At 41.3% G+C, this 17,829-nt stretch overlaps 1 protein-coding gene across 1 annotated transcript in view; it reads right to left on the reverse strand.

Annotated features, from left to right (window-relative positions):
• Window positions 1–5,065: 5,065 nt before the first annotated feature.
• The window catches only part of csmd1a (CUB and Sushi multiple domains 1a), a 349,431-nt gene continuing 336,667 nt past the window's right edge, over window positions 5,066–17,829 (reverse strand). The window contains exon 6 of the mRNA XM_090209282.1: window positions 5,066–8,580. Within this exon, the coding sequence (XP_090065408.1) occupies window positions 8,409–8,580 (172 nt within the window). The 3' untranslated portion in view covers window positions 5,066–8,408. The remainder of the gene's footprint in view (window positions 8,581–17,829) is intronic.

Raw genomic sequence — 17,829 nt, forward strand, 5'->3', positions numbered from 1 at the left:
TTGGCCATTCTAACACCTGGATATGTTTATTTTTGAACCATTCCATTGTAGATTTTGCTTTATGTTTTGGATCATTGTCTTGTTGGAAGACAAATCTCCGTCCCAGTCTCAGGTCTTTTGCAGACTCCATCAGGTTTTCTTCCAGAATGGTCCTGTATTTGGCTCCATCCATCTTCCCATCAATTTTAACCATCTTCCCTGTCCCTGCTGAAGAAAAGCAGGCCCAAACCATGATGCTGCCACCACCATGTTTGACAGTGGGGATGGTGTGTTCAGCTGTGTTGCTTTTACGCCAAACATAACGTTTTGCATTGTTGCCAAAAAGTTCAATTTTGGTTTCATCTGACCAGAGCACCTTCTTCCACATGTTTGGTGTGTCTCCCAGGTGGCTTGTGGCAAACTTTAAACAACACTTTTTATGGATATCTTTAAGAAATGGCTTTCTTCTTGCCACTCTTCCATAAAGACTAGATTCTTGCAATATATGACTGATTGTTGTCCTATGGACAGAGTCTCCCACCTCAGCTGTGGATCTCTGCAGTTCATCCAGAGTGATCATGGGCCTCTTGGCTGCATCTCTGATCAGTCTTCTCCTTGTATGAGCTGAAAGTTTAGAGGGATGGCCAGGTCTTGGTAGATTTGCAGTGGTCTGATACTCCTTCCATTTCAATATTATCGCTTGCACAGTGCTCCTTGGGATGTTTAAAGCTTGGGAAATCTTTTTGTATCCAAATCCGGCTTTAAACTTCTTCACAACAGTATCTCAGACCTGCCTGGTGTGTTCCTTGTTCTTCATGATGCTCTCTGCGCTTTTAACGGACCTCTGAGACTATCACAGTGCAGGTGCATTTATACGGAGACTTGATTACACACAGGTGGATTGTATTTATCATCATTAGTCATTTAGGTCAACATTGGATCATTCAGAGATCCTCACTGAACTTCTGGAGAGAGTTTGCCGCACTGAAAGTCAAGGGGCTGAATAATTTTGCACGCCCAATTTTTCAGTTTTTGATTTGTTAAAAAAGTTTGAAATATCCAATAAATGTCGTTCCACTTCATGATTGTGTCCCACTTGTTGTTGATTCTTCACAAAAAAATACAGTTTTATATCTTGATGTTTGAAGCCTGAAATGTGGCAAAAGGTCGCAAAGTTCAAGGGGGCCGAATACTTTCGCAAGGCACTGTATGAAATACAAATGGTATAGAGAAAAATAGTCCTATAATAACAACAACCTAAAACTTAACTTGAAGACTCATTTTAAAAGGAACCGTCAGCTTTCATATGTACTCATGTTCTGAGCAAGGAACTTAAACTTTAGCTTTTTTACATGGCACATATTGCACTTTTACTTTATTCTCCAACACTGTGTTTTTGCATTATTTAAACCAAATTGAGCATGTTTCATTATGTAATTGAGACTAAAATGATTTGATTTACGTATTATATTATGTTAAAATAAAAGTGTTCATTCAGTATTGTTGTAATTGTCATTATTACAAATATATATATACAAATTGGCCCGATTAATCGGTATCGGCTTTGTTTGGTCCTCCAATAATCAGTATCGGCGTTGTTTTCCCTCGACTCCAACCCCATTCGATGCGTGGAATGGATGTGGGTGGGGCTATGTCTACATAAAGGTTGACTTGCAAAAACTCTGGCGAAGTCCGTGAGGCCGAAACGTAAAGCTTATTTTAAAGAGCAGTGATACTATCAAAAGCAGTGTGCGGGTTTTCTCTTTTTTCTCATTTTTATTCAACTGTTACCATGCACCTTAAAAAAAAGATAGCTCAGATGTGCGATTGCCTTTCGAATTTTAGATTCTTCAACGTAGCCATCCTTTGCCTTGATGACAGCTTTGCACACGCTTGGCATTCTCTCAACCAGTTTCATGAGGGAGTCACGTGGAATGCTTTTCCAACAGTCTTGAAAGAGTTCCAACATATGCTGAGCCTTTGCAGGCTTCTTTTCCTTCACTCTGTGGTCCAACTCATCCCTAACCATCTCAATTGGGTGATCAGGTGATTTTGGAGGCAGCATTCCATCACTCTACTTCCTGGTCAAATATCCTTCACACAGAGTGCAGGTGTGTTTTGTGTCATTGTCCTGTTGAAAATCAAATGATAGTCCTACTAAGCGCAAACCAGATGGGATGGCGTATCGCTGCAGAATGCTGTGGTAGCCATGCTGGTTAAGTGTGCCTTGAATTCCACCCCCACACCATCACACCTCCTCCTCCTCCATTCTTCACAATGGGAACCACTCGCAGAGATCATCTGTTCACCTACTCTGCATCTTACAAAGACACTGTGGTTGAACTCATAAGATGCTTGTGTTTCTTTGCCCAAGCAAGTCTCTTCTTCTTATTGGTGTCCTTTAGTAGTGGTTTCTTTGCAGCAATTCAACCATGAAGGCCTGACTCATGCAGTCTCATATGTCTGTGACTTGAACTCTGTGAAGCATTTATGTGGGCTGCAATCTGAGGTTGCATTTCATTGCTGATTTCTGAGGCTGGTAACTCTAATGAACTTATCCTCTGCAGCAGAGGTAACTGTGGGTCTTCCTTTGCTGTGGTGGTCCTCATGAGAGGCAGTTTCATCATAGCGCTTGATGGTTTTTGGGACTACACTTGAAGAAACTTTCAAAGTTCTTGAAATTTTCTGCATTGACTGACCATGTCTTAAAGTAATAATGGCCTGTCATTTCTCTTTCCTTATTTGAGTTGTTTTTGCCATAATATGGACTTGGTCTTTTTCCAAATAGGGCCACCTTCTGTATACCACCCCTACCTTGTCACAACACAACTGATTGACTCAAACGCATTAAGAAGGAAAGCAATTCCACAAATGTACTTTTAACAAGGCAAACCTGTTAATTTAAATGCATTCCAGGTGACTCCCTCATGTAGCTGGTTGAGAGAATGTGTGTACAAAGCTGTCATCAAGGCAAAGTGTGGGTACTTTGATGAATCTCAAATCTAAAATGTATTTTCATTTGTTTAACACTTGTTTTGTTTACTACATGATTCTATGTGTTATTTCATAGTTTGATGTCTTCACTATTATTCTACAATGTAGGAAATAGTCCAAATTAAGAAAATAAAAACCCTGGAATGAGTAGGTGTGTCCAAACCTTTATTTGGTACTGTACATCTGTGCACTTGTGGGAATTCTCATAAGTCCCCCTGTTAAGAGAGCATTTCAATACCAATTAGACTGCCTTTGGCTCCTTGATTGGGAACCGTACCAGATGCGGTGCAAAAGTGATTGCATACTAAATGACAGATTTTATGGTATAATTCGTTTTTATAATTAAATCGTGGCAACTAACCCGCTGGTTTTACTCAGTGCTCGGTCACCACAGACAGGACAAATAACTACCATGAACACTATAGCTCGCTCTTAGAGGAACATAAACATGTTTGTCCTGAACAGCTTATGCATAACATACACTTCCATATATTAATGTGGATTTTATGGGAATGGCCTGCCACTCCAAATCACTGAAAAAAAAGTACATGATAGGGGTTGAGGTATGTTGATCTTTTAGTTTTGCTCCTTATTGGCAGAGCAGTTTAGCACGGATTTGGCCTTTAATGGTATAGCCTATGTACTGTGTTCCCTGGACTGGATATAATTCTCACACAATTCGTTTGGAAACAACTTGATTATTGATTTGATTATTTGATGACTTTGAGTTCGAATGCAGATCTGATTGTTAAGAGAAGATGATTTAAAACTTCAATTGGCAGCATTCAATCAATCCATGATGAAAAGACAAGGCTCTCCAAGCCTCTGGCTGTCTAAATTTAGACACTCGACCAGGCTCAAATCAAACAAAATGGACGTCTGGAATACTGGGGACCTATTAAGTGGCCTGATGCTGTAGAAGCAAACACGCTAATAGTAATGGCATTATGATATAGGCCAATGGTTGAAGGATCCAATCTGACAGAAACATAGTGAAGACTTGCCAAATTAATTACTCCCCTGAGGCCAATGGTAAATTCTAATTTACATTTCTCTGCACTGGCCTGTAGTCTACTGATAGAGGAACAGAGGTTGCCTTATCAAAGATGGCATTAGCTCCAGGGGAAGAGATTGTCTGTGACACCAGTCTTCTGGTCATGAATTAACATGAAGTCCTATTTCTGACTGAACTGCTTAGAGGAGTGGGGAAATGGTCTGACCAGTGGCAGAGTGCGCTGTGATTCAGTATGCTATAAGGGGGCGTTTGGAACATTTTAATTCTAGGGAACAGGAGAGAAAGGACCCTGGAGGATCATTGATTGGATTAATTGTTGACGGTTAGTTTATAAAAATCCTGAAGTTGCTTGAAAATGACCATTTGGTTTCCAACTCAGATGTGCAGATTCTTTGGTAAAATTGAACTATAGCGGGTCCTGTATACAGTTCCTGTGTATATATGGGCTGCATAACACATGCATAGGAACTCCATACAGTAGACATCCACAGCTAAACTCATCTACATTTAGGTAGTTACAGAGCCTTCAGAAAGTATTCACACCTCTTGACTTATTCCACATTTTGTTGTTACAGCCTGAATTCAAAATGGAATAAATTGTTTGTTTTTAATCTCACCCATCTACACACCATACCCTATAATGACAAAGTAAACAAATATTTTTTAGAAATGTTTGCAAATGAAAATGAAATACAGAAATATCTCATTCCCCTGGGTCAAAACATGTCAGAATCGGTAGCGATTACAGTCTGTCTACGTAAGTCTCTTAGAGCTTTGCATATCTGGATTGTACAATATTTACACATTATTCTTAAAAAAATTATTCAAGTTGGTTGTTGATCATTGCTAGACATATTCAAGTCTTGCCAAAGATGTTCAAGCCGATTTAAGTCAAAACTGTAACTATGCCACTCAGGAACATTCAATGTCATCTTGGTAAGCAACTTCAGTGTATATTTGGCCTTGTGTTTTAGGTTATTGTCCTGTTGAAAGGTACATTTGTCTCCTAGTGTCTGTTGGAAAGCAGACTGAACCAGGTTTTCCTCTTTGATTTTGCCTGTGCTTTGCTCTAATGCATTTATTTTTATGTTTTTTTGCCCTTGCTGATGACAAGCATACCCATAACATGAGGCAGCCACCACCATGCTTGAAAATATGAAGAGTGGTATTCAGTGATGTGTTGTGTTGAATTTGCCCCAAACATAATGCTTCGCATTCAGGACATTAAGTTAATTTCATTTTCAGTTTTACTTTAGTGCCTTGTTTCCTTGTTGCAAACAGTATGCATGATTGGAATATTTGTATTCTGTAAAGGCTTGTTTGTTTTCACTCTGTCATTTAAGTTAGTATTGTGGAGTAACTACAATGCTGTTGATCCATCCACAGTTTCTTCCTATCACAGCCAATCAACTGTTTTAAAGTCACCATTGGCCTCCCTAAGCAGTTTCCATCCTCTTCGGCAACTGAATTAGGAAGGTCACCTGTATCTTTATAGTGACTGGGTGTTTTGATACACCATCCAAAGTGTAATTAACAACTTCACCATGCTCAAAGGGATATTATATGTCTGCTTTTTTTTAAATAATAGCTGCCATTCTTCGCGAGGCATTGGAAAACCACCCTGGTCTTTGTGGTTGAATCTGTGTTTGAAATTCACTGCTCGACTGAGGGACCATACAGATAATTGTATGTGTGGGGTACAAAGATGAGGTAGTTATTCAAAAATCATGTTAAACACTATTATTGCACACAAAAGTGAGTCCATGCAATTTATTATGTGAGTTGTTAAGCACATTTTTGCTCCTGAACTTGTTTAGGGTTGCCATAACAAAGGGGTTGAATACTTGTTGACTAAATTAACTTGAAATTTAAAAGCATAATTCCACTTTGACATTATTGGGTATTGTATGTAGGCAAGTGACAAAAATGTAAATGTTAAACTTTCTAAATTCAGCCTGTAACACAACAAAATGTGGAAAAAGTCGAGAGGTGTGAAAACTTTCTGAAGGCACTGTAATGCTATACGTGAATTCCTTTCTAATAGTGCTGAACAGGAGCAAGGCTGCACACATACAAATACAAACATTGTCTGGGTTCAAATTCCCCCACAAACTTTGATTAAGGTGAGACGTGGTCTCTTCCATTCCATTGCTTATCAGAGGTGGCCTTGAAAAAAGGCCCAGCAGCATTGCCAATAACAGCTTCAATTCGACCGCCACCGACTTCCTATGAGAGATGAGCTGCATTGAGAGGGAGCGCAACAGCTGGCTAATGTCAATAACTGGTTCAATCAGAGATGAGAACGTGCTTTTTCTGATGGGATTTCTTTCAGACAGATCCGTTGGGTAAATTGGATTTTGGGGTGGTTTTGGTGTCCTAAGGTGCTTTGCAGCTGCTGCTTTAAAGCTGGGCTGCTTGTGGCTCACCAGGTGGATTGAAGCTGGGCTGCTTGTGGCTCACCAGGTGGTGTGTACCAGTAGGGCCATATTAAGAAGTCACACACAGTGCCGTTGTCAAGGGGAATACATCCCTAAGCAGACATCAACAGCAGAGATGAAGATCAAATCTCAATCTTCGTGCTGACCAATCTCGCCAATTGCGGAGGTAAAGGTTTGTTCATTTTAAAGACCTTTTGAACCCACTACTGTTCCTGGCACCAAGCCAATAAATAAATGAGGTTCTAACGTCCTTTTCGTTGAGAATATTCACAATAAGTTGCGTTTAATAAAAAAGTCCTCAACGTGGGACACTTCATATACTGATGTCCAATGAATAGCTCCTTAGTAGGGTATTAGAAAAATGGTTCGCTAACTATTTACAATCGTTAGTGAATGATGAGAATATTATTTATTCATGCCCTATTCTTTCTTTAAATACAGACGTTGTCCTTTGTGAGAAGGTGAAAAGTGCTTTAACATTGTCCTCTGGAGAGGTGTCAGGGACAGAAATAAACCGATTCAGATGCACTGAGCTATTCTCTGCAGATCTGTTTCAGAGTGACTTTAACCCAGCGGTTCCCAAAATAGGGGTCACAACCCCATGTGGGGTCGCCTGATATGTAAATGGAGTCCCAGGAGAATTTTAAAAAATCACCCAAAATGTGCAGGGAACACTCTGCTGTCTCCCTCACATCATTAAAACTCATGGTACCCTTCGCCAGCTCATATCTGTGTGAAGCCAAGTTCCCAGTTGTTTTGAACGCAGCATTAGAGACATTATGTCAGACTAATTTGAAATTGCCTGTCATAGCCCCACACTAAATGTATGTGATGTTAAGTTGAAAAGACAATCAGAAATACTGTTAGAATGTTTTTCAATTGACTGTGGATGAAAACAGTTTGGGAATCTCTGGTTTAACCCCTGCTTCTTCACATTCTATTAAAGCTACAGTCTGTGGTCTGGGATCCTTGAAGAATATCACGTAAACACTCACACCTTATGTGTTAACAGGTGCTTCGAGTGAAAAAGTCCAATTCCAGCAGATCCTTGAAGGATATAACTAAAATAAATGTCTCATGAGTTTAGAGTCATAAAACAAACATGTACGTTTTTATTTGTTTATTAAATCACATAATCTAGCTTTAAAGCATCTGATGAGCTAATAAGAAAACTTAGCCACTCGTCGTATCTTATAAAGTGGTTCCAGGAGCTATTGTTGCACCAAACAAATTTTCCAAGATGTAACAGTAGGCAAACCTATTTCATATGTTATATGTTATCCAGGTCCTTCAATAGCACAACATTTATTCATTGTGGGGGACATTTTTAAAGATTTGGTTTATGGTAAATTTGTGTCAGAATAACGCCACAACCACAACACACAGCAATGCACATGTGAGTATACGATTCTGAATGATCTGTTATACAGTAGCTTCGTTTCGTTTAATAATCCTCAGCTTTGGAATAAGATGGGGGAAAAAAAGAGACAGCTATTTCAAAAAGAGGAGAAGAAGTGATTTGTTGTTAATCTATTGGTTGGTTTTGAAGAGGCAAAAAAAACACTTTTTTAATTGAATGCTGTGCTGCGCTGTGCTGTGCATACGGTAGTTGGCATTGCTACAGAGAGCGGGTTCTAATTAAAAGTTGAAAAAAGGGAAGCTCTGATTGCCCACCCAAATCAGGTCCTCGGGATCTACGGTTTCCATGAGAAAATAAATATGTATCTTGTAGTTGTAATCATGAGAGTTGAAAGACAGAATGATAGAACGACTACGTCAGCCCGAAACAACAACAGAAAATGACATGAAAAGAAAAGAAAACAGCAAATCTAAGACAGCCCTATCATGACAATAAGAAGAAAAACTAATTAAGGAGGAGGACAGAGTGAAGAGGTGTAGGATTCATCCCCCTTTCAGAGCACTATGTGTTGATTCTCTCAGGGCTTTAAAAGGATTACATTCTTATTTAAGTTTTTATTTTTTTAGGTGGTCAGGAAACTCCTTCCTAAGCGTCTTTGCATTGATTGAAACAGAGGCTTACCTTGATAATGGGCGCTAAAGCCCCGGTATCGATGGTTACTGTCAGTTACAAAGTGTAGCCTCAGCCAGTTCTTGTTGCTGACAATAGGAGACGGGACATTCATCCCAGATAACCTGAGTGAAACAAGAGGAAACAATCATGAGGTTTTTTTTACATCCATACTCAAAGTCAGCATGCTACAACACCGGTGTCTTTTAGAGTCTCAGCCAATCAAAAAAGATAACAATTTTTTTGTTTGTTTTTGAAACAAGGTTGGGACACAGTACATAGGTAATAAAAAAAAAATGCATTTAAAAAAAAAAATGGCATCTTGTAGACCTAAGTAAAAATGGTGGAATTTCAAAATCCAAAAGTCAGGTTGCTTATTATGCATCAATGACAATAGGACATACAACTGTTCATATTCACAGGGTAATGTTGAATGGAGAAATGCTGAGAAATGCTGATAGTAGAACAGGATGTCCATTCCCCTGGTGAGAACACAACAAAAGAGGAGGATCCTCAACTGTTTTAGCCACACCCCCTTGGTCAAAGCCTAACGCTTCGATCACACCGACAGCGTCATTGCATTTTTGGTACGCCTGAATGACATTCATTTCCAATGAAACCCTGTGTTTACCTTTGCAGCGTTGCGTTGCAGAGACAGTTGCAGTGCGTTCTGTGTGGTGCATACTTAGGATTTATCCAACGTATGAGTCTAACTGTATCCGTAGACGTATTGACAGAAACAGTAGCAGAAGGTGAATGTTGAACTGTTGTCGCACACACATCCAGATGATGCTGCGTACTATTTTTCACACGGACACTGTCGGTGTATTGGAAGCATTACACTCTGGTGTGTAGACATACGGAGTGTATACAAAGCATAATGTATGAAGACCCTTATATGTTAGTGACAAAGTGAAGGCTACCCCGTGCAGATCATAAACAAAGCATAATATATGAAGACCCTTATATGGTAGTCACAAAGTGAAGGCTACAGCGTGCAGATCATAAACAAAGCATATAAGGAGCTTAAGTATTAGTCACAGAGGATCAGCTACAGCATATCCACCTGTTCAGAATGTCACACCGGCATAGCCTTAATATGCTTACAGAGTAGACCGTGTATCTGGCCCTCGCCCTCGCACGGCTTGGCCCATGCCACCACAACACACAAAGGAGCTGGCCAGAGGAAACTGCCTCCGAAGGGACTGGGCTCTCTTCCCTCTTCCTCTCCCTTCCTCCTCATCCTCCCCCTCCCCTCTTTCCCACCTCTGCCTCATACCAACCTTTATTGATGACTATTGGGATATGTCATTAAAAGGACATGGTCACATGGATCACAGCTCAGTGGCTTCTCCAAGCTGGAGCTGTGCCATATCATTCATGTTATTACGCAAAAAGTCTCATCCATTACCCGCACTGTGGCAGCATCCCAAATGGTCACCTATTCCCCGTATAGTGCACTACTTTTGACCAGAGCCCCATGTGTCCTGGTCAAAAGTAGTGCACTATGTAGGGAATAGGGTGCCATTTGGGTAGCATCCTGGAACAGAGGCAGAGACAGCAGAACAGAACACTGTCTGGTTTAACCTCACTCACTCCGCCCTCAACTCCTTTGGAAATATAGTATTTGCATAAAGTGACTGTAATTGCATTACATGTATCCATTGCTCTTGGCATAAGGTTTGTAGAAAGAGTGAAAAGGAACATTTCTACAGGATGTGCTTAGCACAGATCCTCACTTTGGGTGATACAGAACATGTGTATCACTGGGAAAATGTTAGGAATGTGTAGAACCGATGTAAAGAACAACAGAGGTCTCATAACAATAACAGTATCCCTGGCACTCTGCCTGAGTTAAATCATTTCACCTACTTGAATAACCGTAGTATAAATGTTATGCATGGAATCCATTTCAAATGTACACGTATTTGTGGAGGAAATGCAATCTACTTGAACTAGCACCTTCATTACCAGTGCAGGAGGCAACTCCGCAGGGTTATTTAGTTTATGTGGGAGAGCATCATTGGCCACACAGCGAGTTAAGGTACCAGTAGCGTCGTGAGTCTCATCCAATTATATGTTAATTACATGAGTTATACCATTCTGCGCTGGACATAGTTGGAACAGATGGAGAGGGTTGTCACCATCCCTCCCATGTTATACAGGTGAGTGCTACACTATTATTGTAAATAATAATTTGTTCTTAACTGATTTGCCAGGTTAAATGAAGGTAAAATAAAATAAAAAATGATGTGAAAGCTAAACTACAGTACTAGTGGCTCCGGTAGACTTGTCCTCTCTGTGGCGTTCAGAGGCTTTTCCATGCATGGCATTGTCACAATAGTTCCATGATTACACATAGCCTACAGAGTAGAACGGAGCTGAGGAGACGTCGCTGTATTCATCCAGCCTAGGCTGGCAATCACTGTCCCTCTACAGTGAACAGACGACACCAAGTCTGAGGCTTAATGCCTCTCTACCACCAACCAACCACCCCGTCAGTCAGTCCCTTCTCTTTCACTGTCTGTGTTCAAAATGTAGTGCGTTGATTGTACCGTAGTGTAAAGCGGGCCGGGGCCCACGGTGCGGAGACCGTGACATCCCCAACTGGACTCGGAGGTAATTGATTAGTCATCCCACACGTTCCAGTCTCAAAGCTTGAGCCTTTTCTCTATCTCCCCTCCATTTGACAAAATATAAATGACACAAACATTGGCTGCATGAGACAAGATAGAGAGAGCTAGAGAGTGATGGAGGGAGGGAGGGGTAGAGTCGGAGAGAGAGAGAGAGAGAGAGAGAGAGAGTGATGGAGGGAGGGAGGGGTAGAGCGGAGAGAGAGAGAGAGAGAGTGATGGAGGGAGGGAGGGGTAGAGCAGAGAGAGAGAGAGAGAGAGAGAGAGAGAGAGAGAGTGATGGAGGGAGGGAGGGGTAGAGCGGAGAGAGAGACAGAGAGAGAGAGAGAGAGGGGGAGGGAGGGAGGGAGGGAGGGGTAGAGCGGAGAGAGAGAGAGAGAGAGAGAGAGCGGGGCCAACGCCACCACAGCAACAGTAAGGGGTTATTCACTCAGGCATTTACACTGAATGTCCTGTCTTTCTGGATTCTGAAAACCGTTCACGGTCTCAGAAATAACTTGGTGTGAATTGATAGTGACAAGAAGAGGCAACATTGGCGAGACTTGGGGGCTACATAGCAACAGTGTCGCCGATGTGTCATCAAAGTACTCAAGCATTCTCAATGCAATTCTAATATTAACTTTAAAATCCCTGCGGTGCTGGCTGAATGGGCCTGTAGTCAGACAGGAGTTCAATATCCGACAGGAAGGAAAGAATATACTTTTTTCTAAATTCTTACTTTTAAAACGCAGAAAATAAAGTGGAAAGTAGCCTAGCACTTATTCCAAACACAATGTCAGTCTGCAGAAGAGTGGATGTGTGTGATCTAGGTTCATGTAGTCTGACTTTGGATGTGTGGGATCTAGGTTCATGTAGTCTGACTTTGGATGTGTGTGAGTTAGGTTCATGTAGTCTGACATTGGATGTGTGTGTGTGTGCATTCCCCTACACGTGGCCATACTACATGAACCTAAATCACACACATCCAATGTCAGACTACATTAAACCTAAATCACACACATCCAATGTCAGACTATATGAACCTAAGTCACACACATCCAATGTCAGACTACATTAAACCTAAATCACACACATCCAATGTCAGACTATATGAACCTAAGTCACACACATCCAATGTCAGACTACATGAACCTAAATCACACACATCCAATGTCAGACTACATTAACCTAAATCACACACATCCAATGTCAGACTACATGAACCTAGATCACACACATCCAATGTCAGACTACATTAAACCTAAATCTATTAGTAGAGGTACGACAGAAGGTCAGATCTCCCCCCACAACATATCAATAGACCTAAAGTGACCCTTTACACACACACACACACACACACACACACACACACACACACACACACACACACACACACACACACACACACACACACACACACACACACACACACTTCTCGAACATCTGTGTTCCAAGTCCCATCTAGCTGGGATCAATATGCTCTAGGAAGCTCCATGTGAAGTAAGGAGAGGGATTCATTATTAACAAATGATAACAGGTTTAGTGTTCCTTAATCAGTGAATCTGTCTTAATTGCCGGCCATTTAATTAAAACTGGTGGCAGGGGATTGCGCACAAATACGTGGAACACACACACACACTCACGCATGCACACACACACACACACAGACTCATGCATGCACACACACACACACACACACACACACAGACTCACGCACGCACACACACACACACACACACTCACACACACACACACACACACACACAGACTCACGCATGTACACACACACACACACAGACTCACGCATGCACACACACACACACAAACAGACACACCCATGGAGGGGAGAAACAGAGAAGCAGGGCTGGCCTCTGCATCAGCTCTGGGCGGCAGGCAGTGTACAACGCTGGCGGACGCCTCATCAATCACCACCCCAGCGTCAGAGACGGATGGGAGGCCGCTGGGAAGCGGGGCGCGTCTCTCCATCAAACTGATGTTTTAAAAGTAAGTAATCAGTGTTCTCCACGGGCACTCCTTCTGTGGCAGAGCCCTCCACGTTCCTACTCCGCACCCCTTCTCTCCTCCCTCGTTCACCTCCTCCCTCATTCCCCTCCTCGCTCTAGTCCCTCTTCTCTGCTGATTCACTGACAGCCTCCTCACTTTGATACAGTGAGTCAAGGCCTCTCCACCCCATTGGATATACCGGAAACTATATTTCATCTGTTTCATTGCAGCATGCAGGGTCGACGTGGCGCTGTCCAAACTGCAGTCTGGGCTCCGTGTGTATAGGGGTCAGACCGTTCACCCAAGAACCGCACCAAAACACGGTAAAATCAGTAATTTGCTGTAATGCTCCTCTCTAATCCAAAATGCTGTGGTCAAAAACAAACAGAATGGCAGAATAGAGTGTGTATTTTTCTGAGGCTGAGATGATATTTATCCAAATTATATTCTTTGTTGCAGTAAATGGCTGCCAGGGGCCTCATTCACAAAGCATAATTCAATTCTTACAGTCTGAGAAGAGAATGTATGGATCTAAGAGAAAGAGGGAAAACAGTACTTAGCCAGGGTCGAGTTTATCTTCACAAATAGACTGAAATAACGCTTTCCATTTCAGAGTTTCCAATACATAGCTAATCCATTCAGCAACAATAGAAAATCCAACAGGTGTAAATTAGAAAAGAGTTTAATTTAAATCCCTACGTTACGCCACCTGATTGGAACTAGCCTGTGAGGTCGGGCTTTTTCGGGAACCTGCAGGAAAGTGTATGATGCTGTAGTGATGTATTGAAATACATGATTTATCATTCATAATCGAGGAATTTCTTATATTATTATAATACATCCTTACAAACAGGACACCCCTACAAGCAGATACCCAGTGTGAAGCCTATTCCCTTCTATGTTAATAGATGTTGGGTTCGCTCTTCACTCTTCCCAGACACTCCTTCTTATCCCCTGTGCAGTATTAACATTCTGTATACTCCCCTTGTCCTAAGGGTAAAAAAAAATGACCCGCCTTCACTAAACCCCGAAAAATAAAGCACCTTAATTGAATTTTAAACAACCTGTCATTCATCACAAACTTTGTGAATGTCTGGGTTTTCCCTCTTCACAAAGCAGACACACTGCATTTAATCAGTGGGCACCACTCGTTTTTATAACAACACACCTGGCATAATAGTTTTCTTTACTAAAGTAGAGGTTTATTGTTATTATTATTATTATTGATAAAGGTACGGCATAGGTGTAAACATGATTTTTTTTAGCAAGAGATAGCACTTGTATAGCCTAAGAAAGTAGCATAAATGTGCAGAAAGTAGTTTTGAATGCATGTTATTGAAGAGAAACAATAACATTCATTAACGTCTTAGGCAACATGGTGATACATTCTTATATATTGTACAATGAGGAATTCAACTACAAAATACTAGTCTTCTCCCAGTTTCTGAACCATTGCCCCCACCCACAAGGTGTATAAACAACAACAATAAATAAGAATAAGATAATAGATACAAAACTAAAATGTGAAGAACAGAAATCAAATCAACTCTAATTAGCATATGTAGGACAGTATGCAAGTGTGTGTGCATGGACTTTGCAGATTTATTTCTCACATGTGCAGCACATAATACCAGCTGCAGCCTCAGGTGGATCAGGACAAGATTCAGCACCCTGAACAGCTTTCACACGTGACATTGTGCCCCCTCAGTCCATCTGTCACATCAAGCACGACCCGCATCCCATGGTTCTTCTCCGGGCCTCCACTGGTCGGCTTCCCTGTGTAGACTTGCATCTTCCAAGCGTAGCTGGATTGTGCGTCACAGCACACCCATATCTCGATGCCATACTTTCCTGGCTTGCTGGGCATATGCTGCCGGAAAGGACAGCAACCTTTTGACAGATTTCTTCTTCTTCTTTTTCTTCCCCATCTTCTTATTCAGATACCTCCTCCTCTTCCTCCTCCTCTTGTTGCTCCTGGACATCTGAAGAAATCAGATCTCTGACCTGTTGGGCACTGAAACATGCACTCTTGGCTTCAGCAAAGGGAGACGTGGTGGGACTGTCATCTGCAGCACCTTTATAGTGCTTCTACACCTGCATTGCTTGCTGTTTGGGGTTTTAGGCTGGGTTTCTGTACAGCACTTTGAGATATCAGCTGATGTACGAAGGGCTATATAAATACATTTGATTTGATTTGATTTGATTTGATATAGCCTCTGACTGCATCCCCAATTAGTAAACTATTTTTAAAAAATTTACCTTCGTTTAAATAGCCAAGTCAGTTTAAGAACAAGTTCTTATTTTCAATGACGGCCTAGGAACAGTGGGTTAACTGCCTGTTCAGGGACAGAACAACACATTTGTACCTTGTCAGCTCGGGGGTTTGAACTTGCAACATTCCGGTCTAACCACTAGGCTACCCTGCCGTAAATTATTTTATAACTTCTGGGTCAAAAAGGACCCTAAGACAATCTTTGTATCCTGGTGGTGTACAGCTTTCATGGAAATATGAACAAAGGCAATGTTTCACTTTTTCTAATGTTGTGGTCACTCTACTTACTTACTTACTTACTGACTTTATTGTCCCCATGGGGAAATTTTGTTGCGGTGTCATGTACACATTTAAAGTGGCATTTAAATACAAACAAAATGGACAATACAACTTTCATAACAGTTACATACCAATAACAACTGAGTTGATAGGAACATTAGCCCGAGCTATTTAGGAGGGATATCACACCTGGCACAAGTGATTGTATAGTTGTGTTTTTCCTGCTGAGGGGTGCCCTATACCTGCGCCCAGAGGGGAGTAGTTCAAAGTCCAGGTACAGGGGGCGGCTTGGGTCTAAAATGATTTTGTGAGCCTTGCGGAGCCCTGTCTTTAAAGATCTCATCCAGGCCTGTCTGTTTGACTCCAAGTACCTTGCTTGCTGTGGTGATAATCCTTAGCATATTTCTCTAGCTGACATTGGCATTGCCAAACCAACAAACAATACAAAAAAGTTAAAACACTCACAATGGTAGATTTGTAAAACTGAGTCAGTATAGTACTGTACTACATTAAAATATCCCAGCTCTAGGAAAAGTCATCAAGTTGAAAAACGATCATTTCGGGGGTTTTCTCTGCTGATAAACATAGTGGAGGGTCATTTCTTACCCTTAAGACAACAGAAGGGTCAAAATTAACACAGAGTCTGACTTTGGACAAGCGCCTCCATTCCATTGGCTATCAGACTTGAGAAACAGGTAGGTTACGTGGAACAATTTGACTCTAACGGCAGCTATTGTTTTACCCAGACACATACTTCATCACTCTTCTCAGACCCCCCCAAAAATACTGTAGCACTGTAAAGAAATGCTTTATGGCATTTGGCTGACCGCCCCACAGTTATTTGGTTGAACGATGAAGATAACGTTTGTAGCAGTGTTCATAATGTTCATGATAAGTTATGGTCTCATGCCAATCTTTACTCCTAACCATTGGGTTATTAGGCAGTTTTGATCAACACTACCTTCTTCTTCAATTGATATCTAACACAATAAAGCTACTATATAAACTAATATAGTAATTTCTATTCCAGCAGCGAATGTGATATATTGATGAAATTGTATGACTGTCCCAGGGGGCTTGATCTTCCTGAAGGTGATGCTGACTTCAGATAAGTTGACCATCATTCAATTGTGCTAGATCAGACAGCCCATCCTCTAATTAGCAGGGGTGGACAACTCCAGTCCTCGAGGGTCTGATTGGTGTCACTCTGTTTCTCCATCCCTAACAAACACAGCTGATTAATCACATTGCATTCTAAACTGAAGATCATGACTGGGTGATTATTGGAGTCAGGTTTGTTAGCTGGGGCTGGGACAAAACTGTGACACCAATCAGGACCTTGAGGACTGGAATTGCCCACCCCTGCATCTAACGTGTTCTGGATTCCCCTCTCACAGGTTCTTCACAATGATCATCTAATACTCCCAGCAGGCATAAAGCTGGAGGGGCTTGGGAGTCATGCAGCATGACAGAATGAATTGAAACAACATTATAGTGTGAGTAATAAACACATACTCTACAGGACATTCGAAAACACAATACCTAATTCATGGACAGGTACAGGGACCTGGAGAGGTAGCCTTGTTTTACAGAGGATAGTTTTAAATTGAGAATGTGTAAAAAATGAATGCACACACGTTGGCCATACAGTAACATACAATAAATGTTGGTTACTTCTCCACAGAAAACCAGGGAGGTGTGACTATTCTCATCATCTATTTTTTAAAGAAAGTAAAGCACAGACTAGAGAGGTTTTCAATACAACTGAAATTGCTCCACTGTACTGTATTTTATGCACACAACGTAGCTGGAATAAAAGGTTGCCCGCAGGTGCTCTGCTGATGCATGACAGCATTTTTAGTTTATTATTACACATTTTTTAAAGTTCCACTGAAGAACCCTCAATCAATCCCAAGGTGACATGGCTGAGTTACAAAGTAAATTGGCTCCCAGAAGTGGTTTCAGCTTTAGTTGCATCACTATCTGTTCGCCCCTTTCTTTAGACGAGAAATAGAATGAGAAAATCTCAAGTGGATAAATCAAAAGATATGCAATGACAGTTTTGTTTTAAATAATTTGTATCAGTGACACACGTTTCACTCAGAAAAACAGAGAGAAAACAGTCTATAACTTGGGTGGCTGGAGTGTCTGACAATTGTATGGCCTTTCCTCTGACACCGCCTATTATATAGGTCCTGGATGGCAGG

The sequence above is a fragment of the Oncorhynchus mykiss genome, chromosome 18, assembly GCF_057628025.1.
Source record: "Oncorhynchus mykiss isolate SJ-2025 chromosome 18, ASM5762802v1, whole genome shotgun sequence".
In the NCBI taxonomy this organism is placed as follows: domain Eukaryota; kingdom Metazoa; phylum Chordata; class Actinopteri; order Salmoniformes; family Salmonidae; genus Oncorhynchus; species Oncorhynchus mykiss.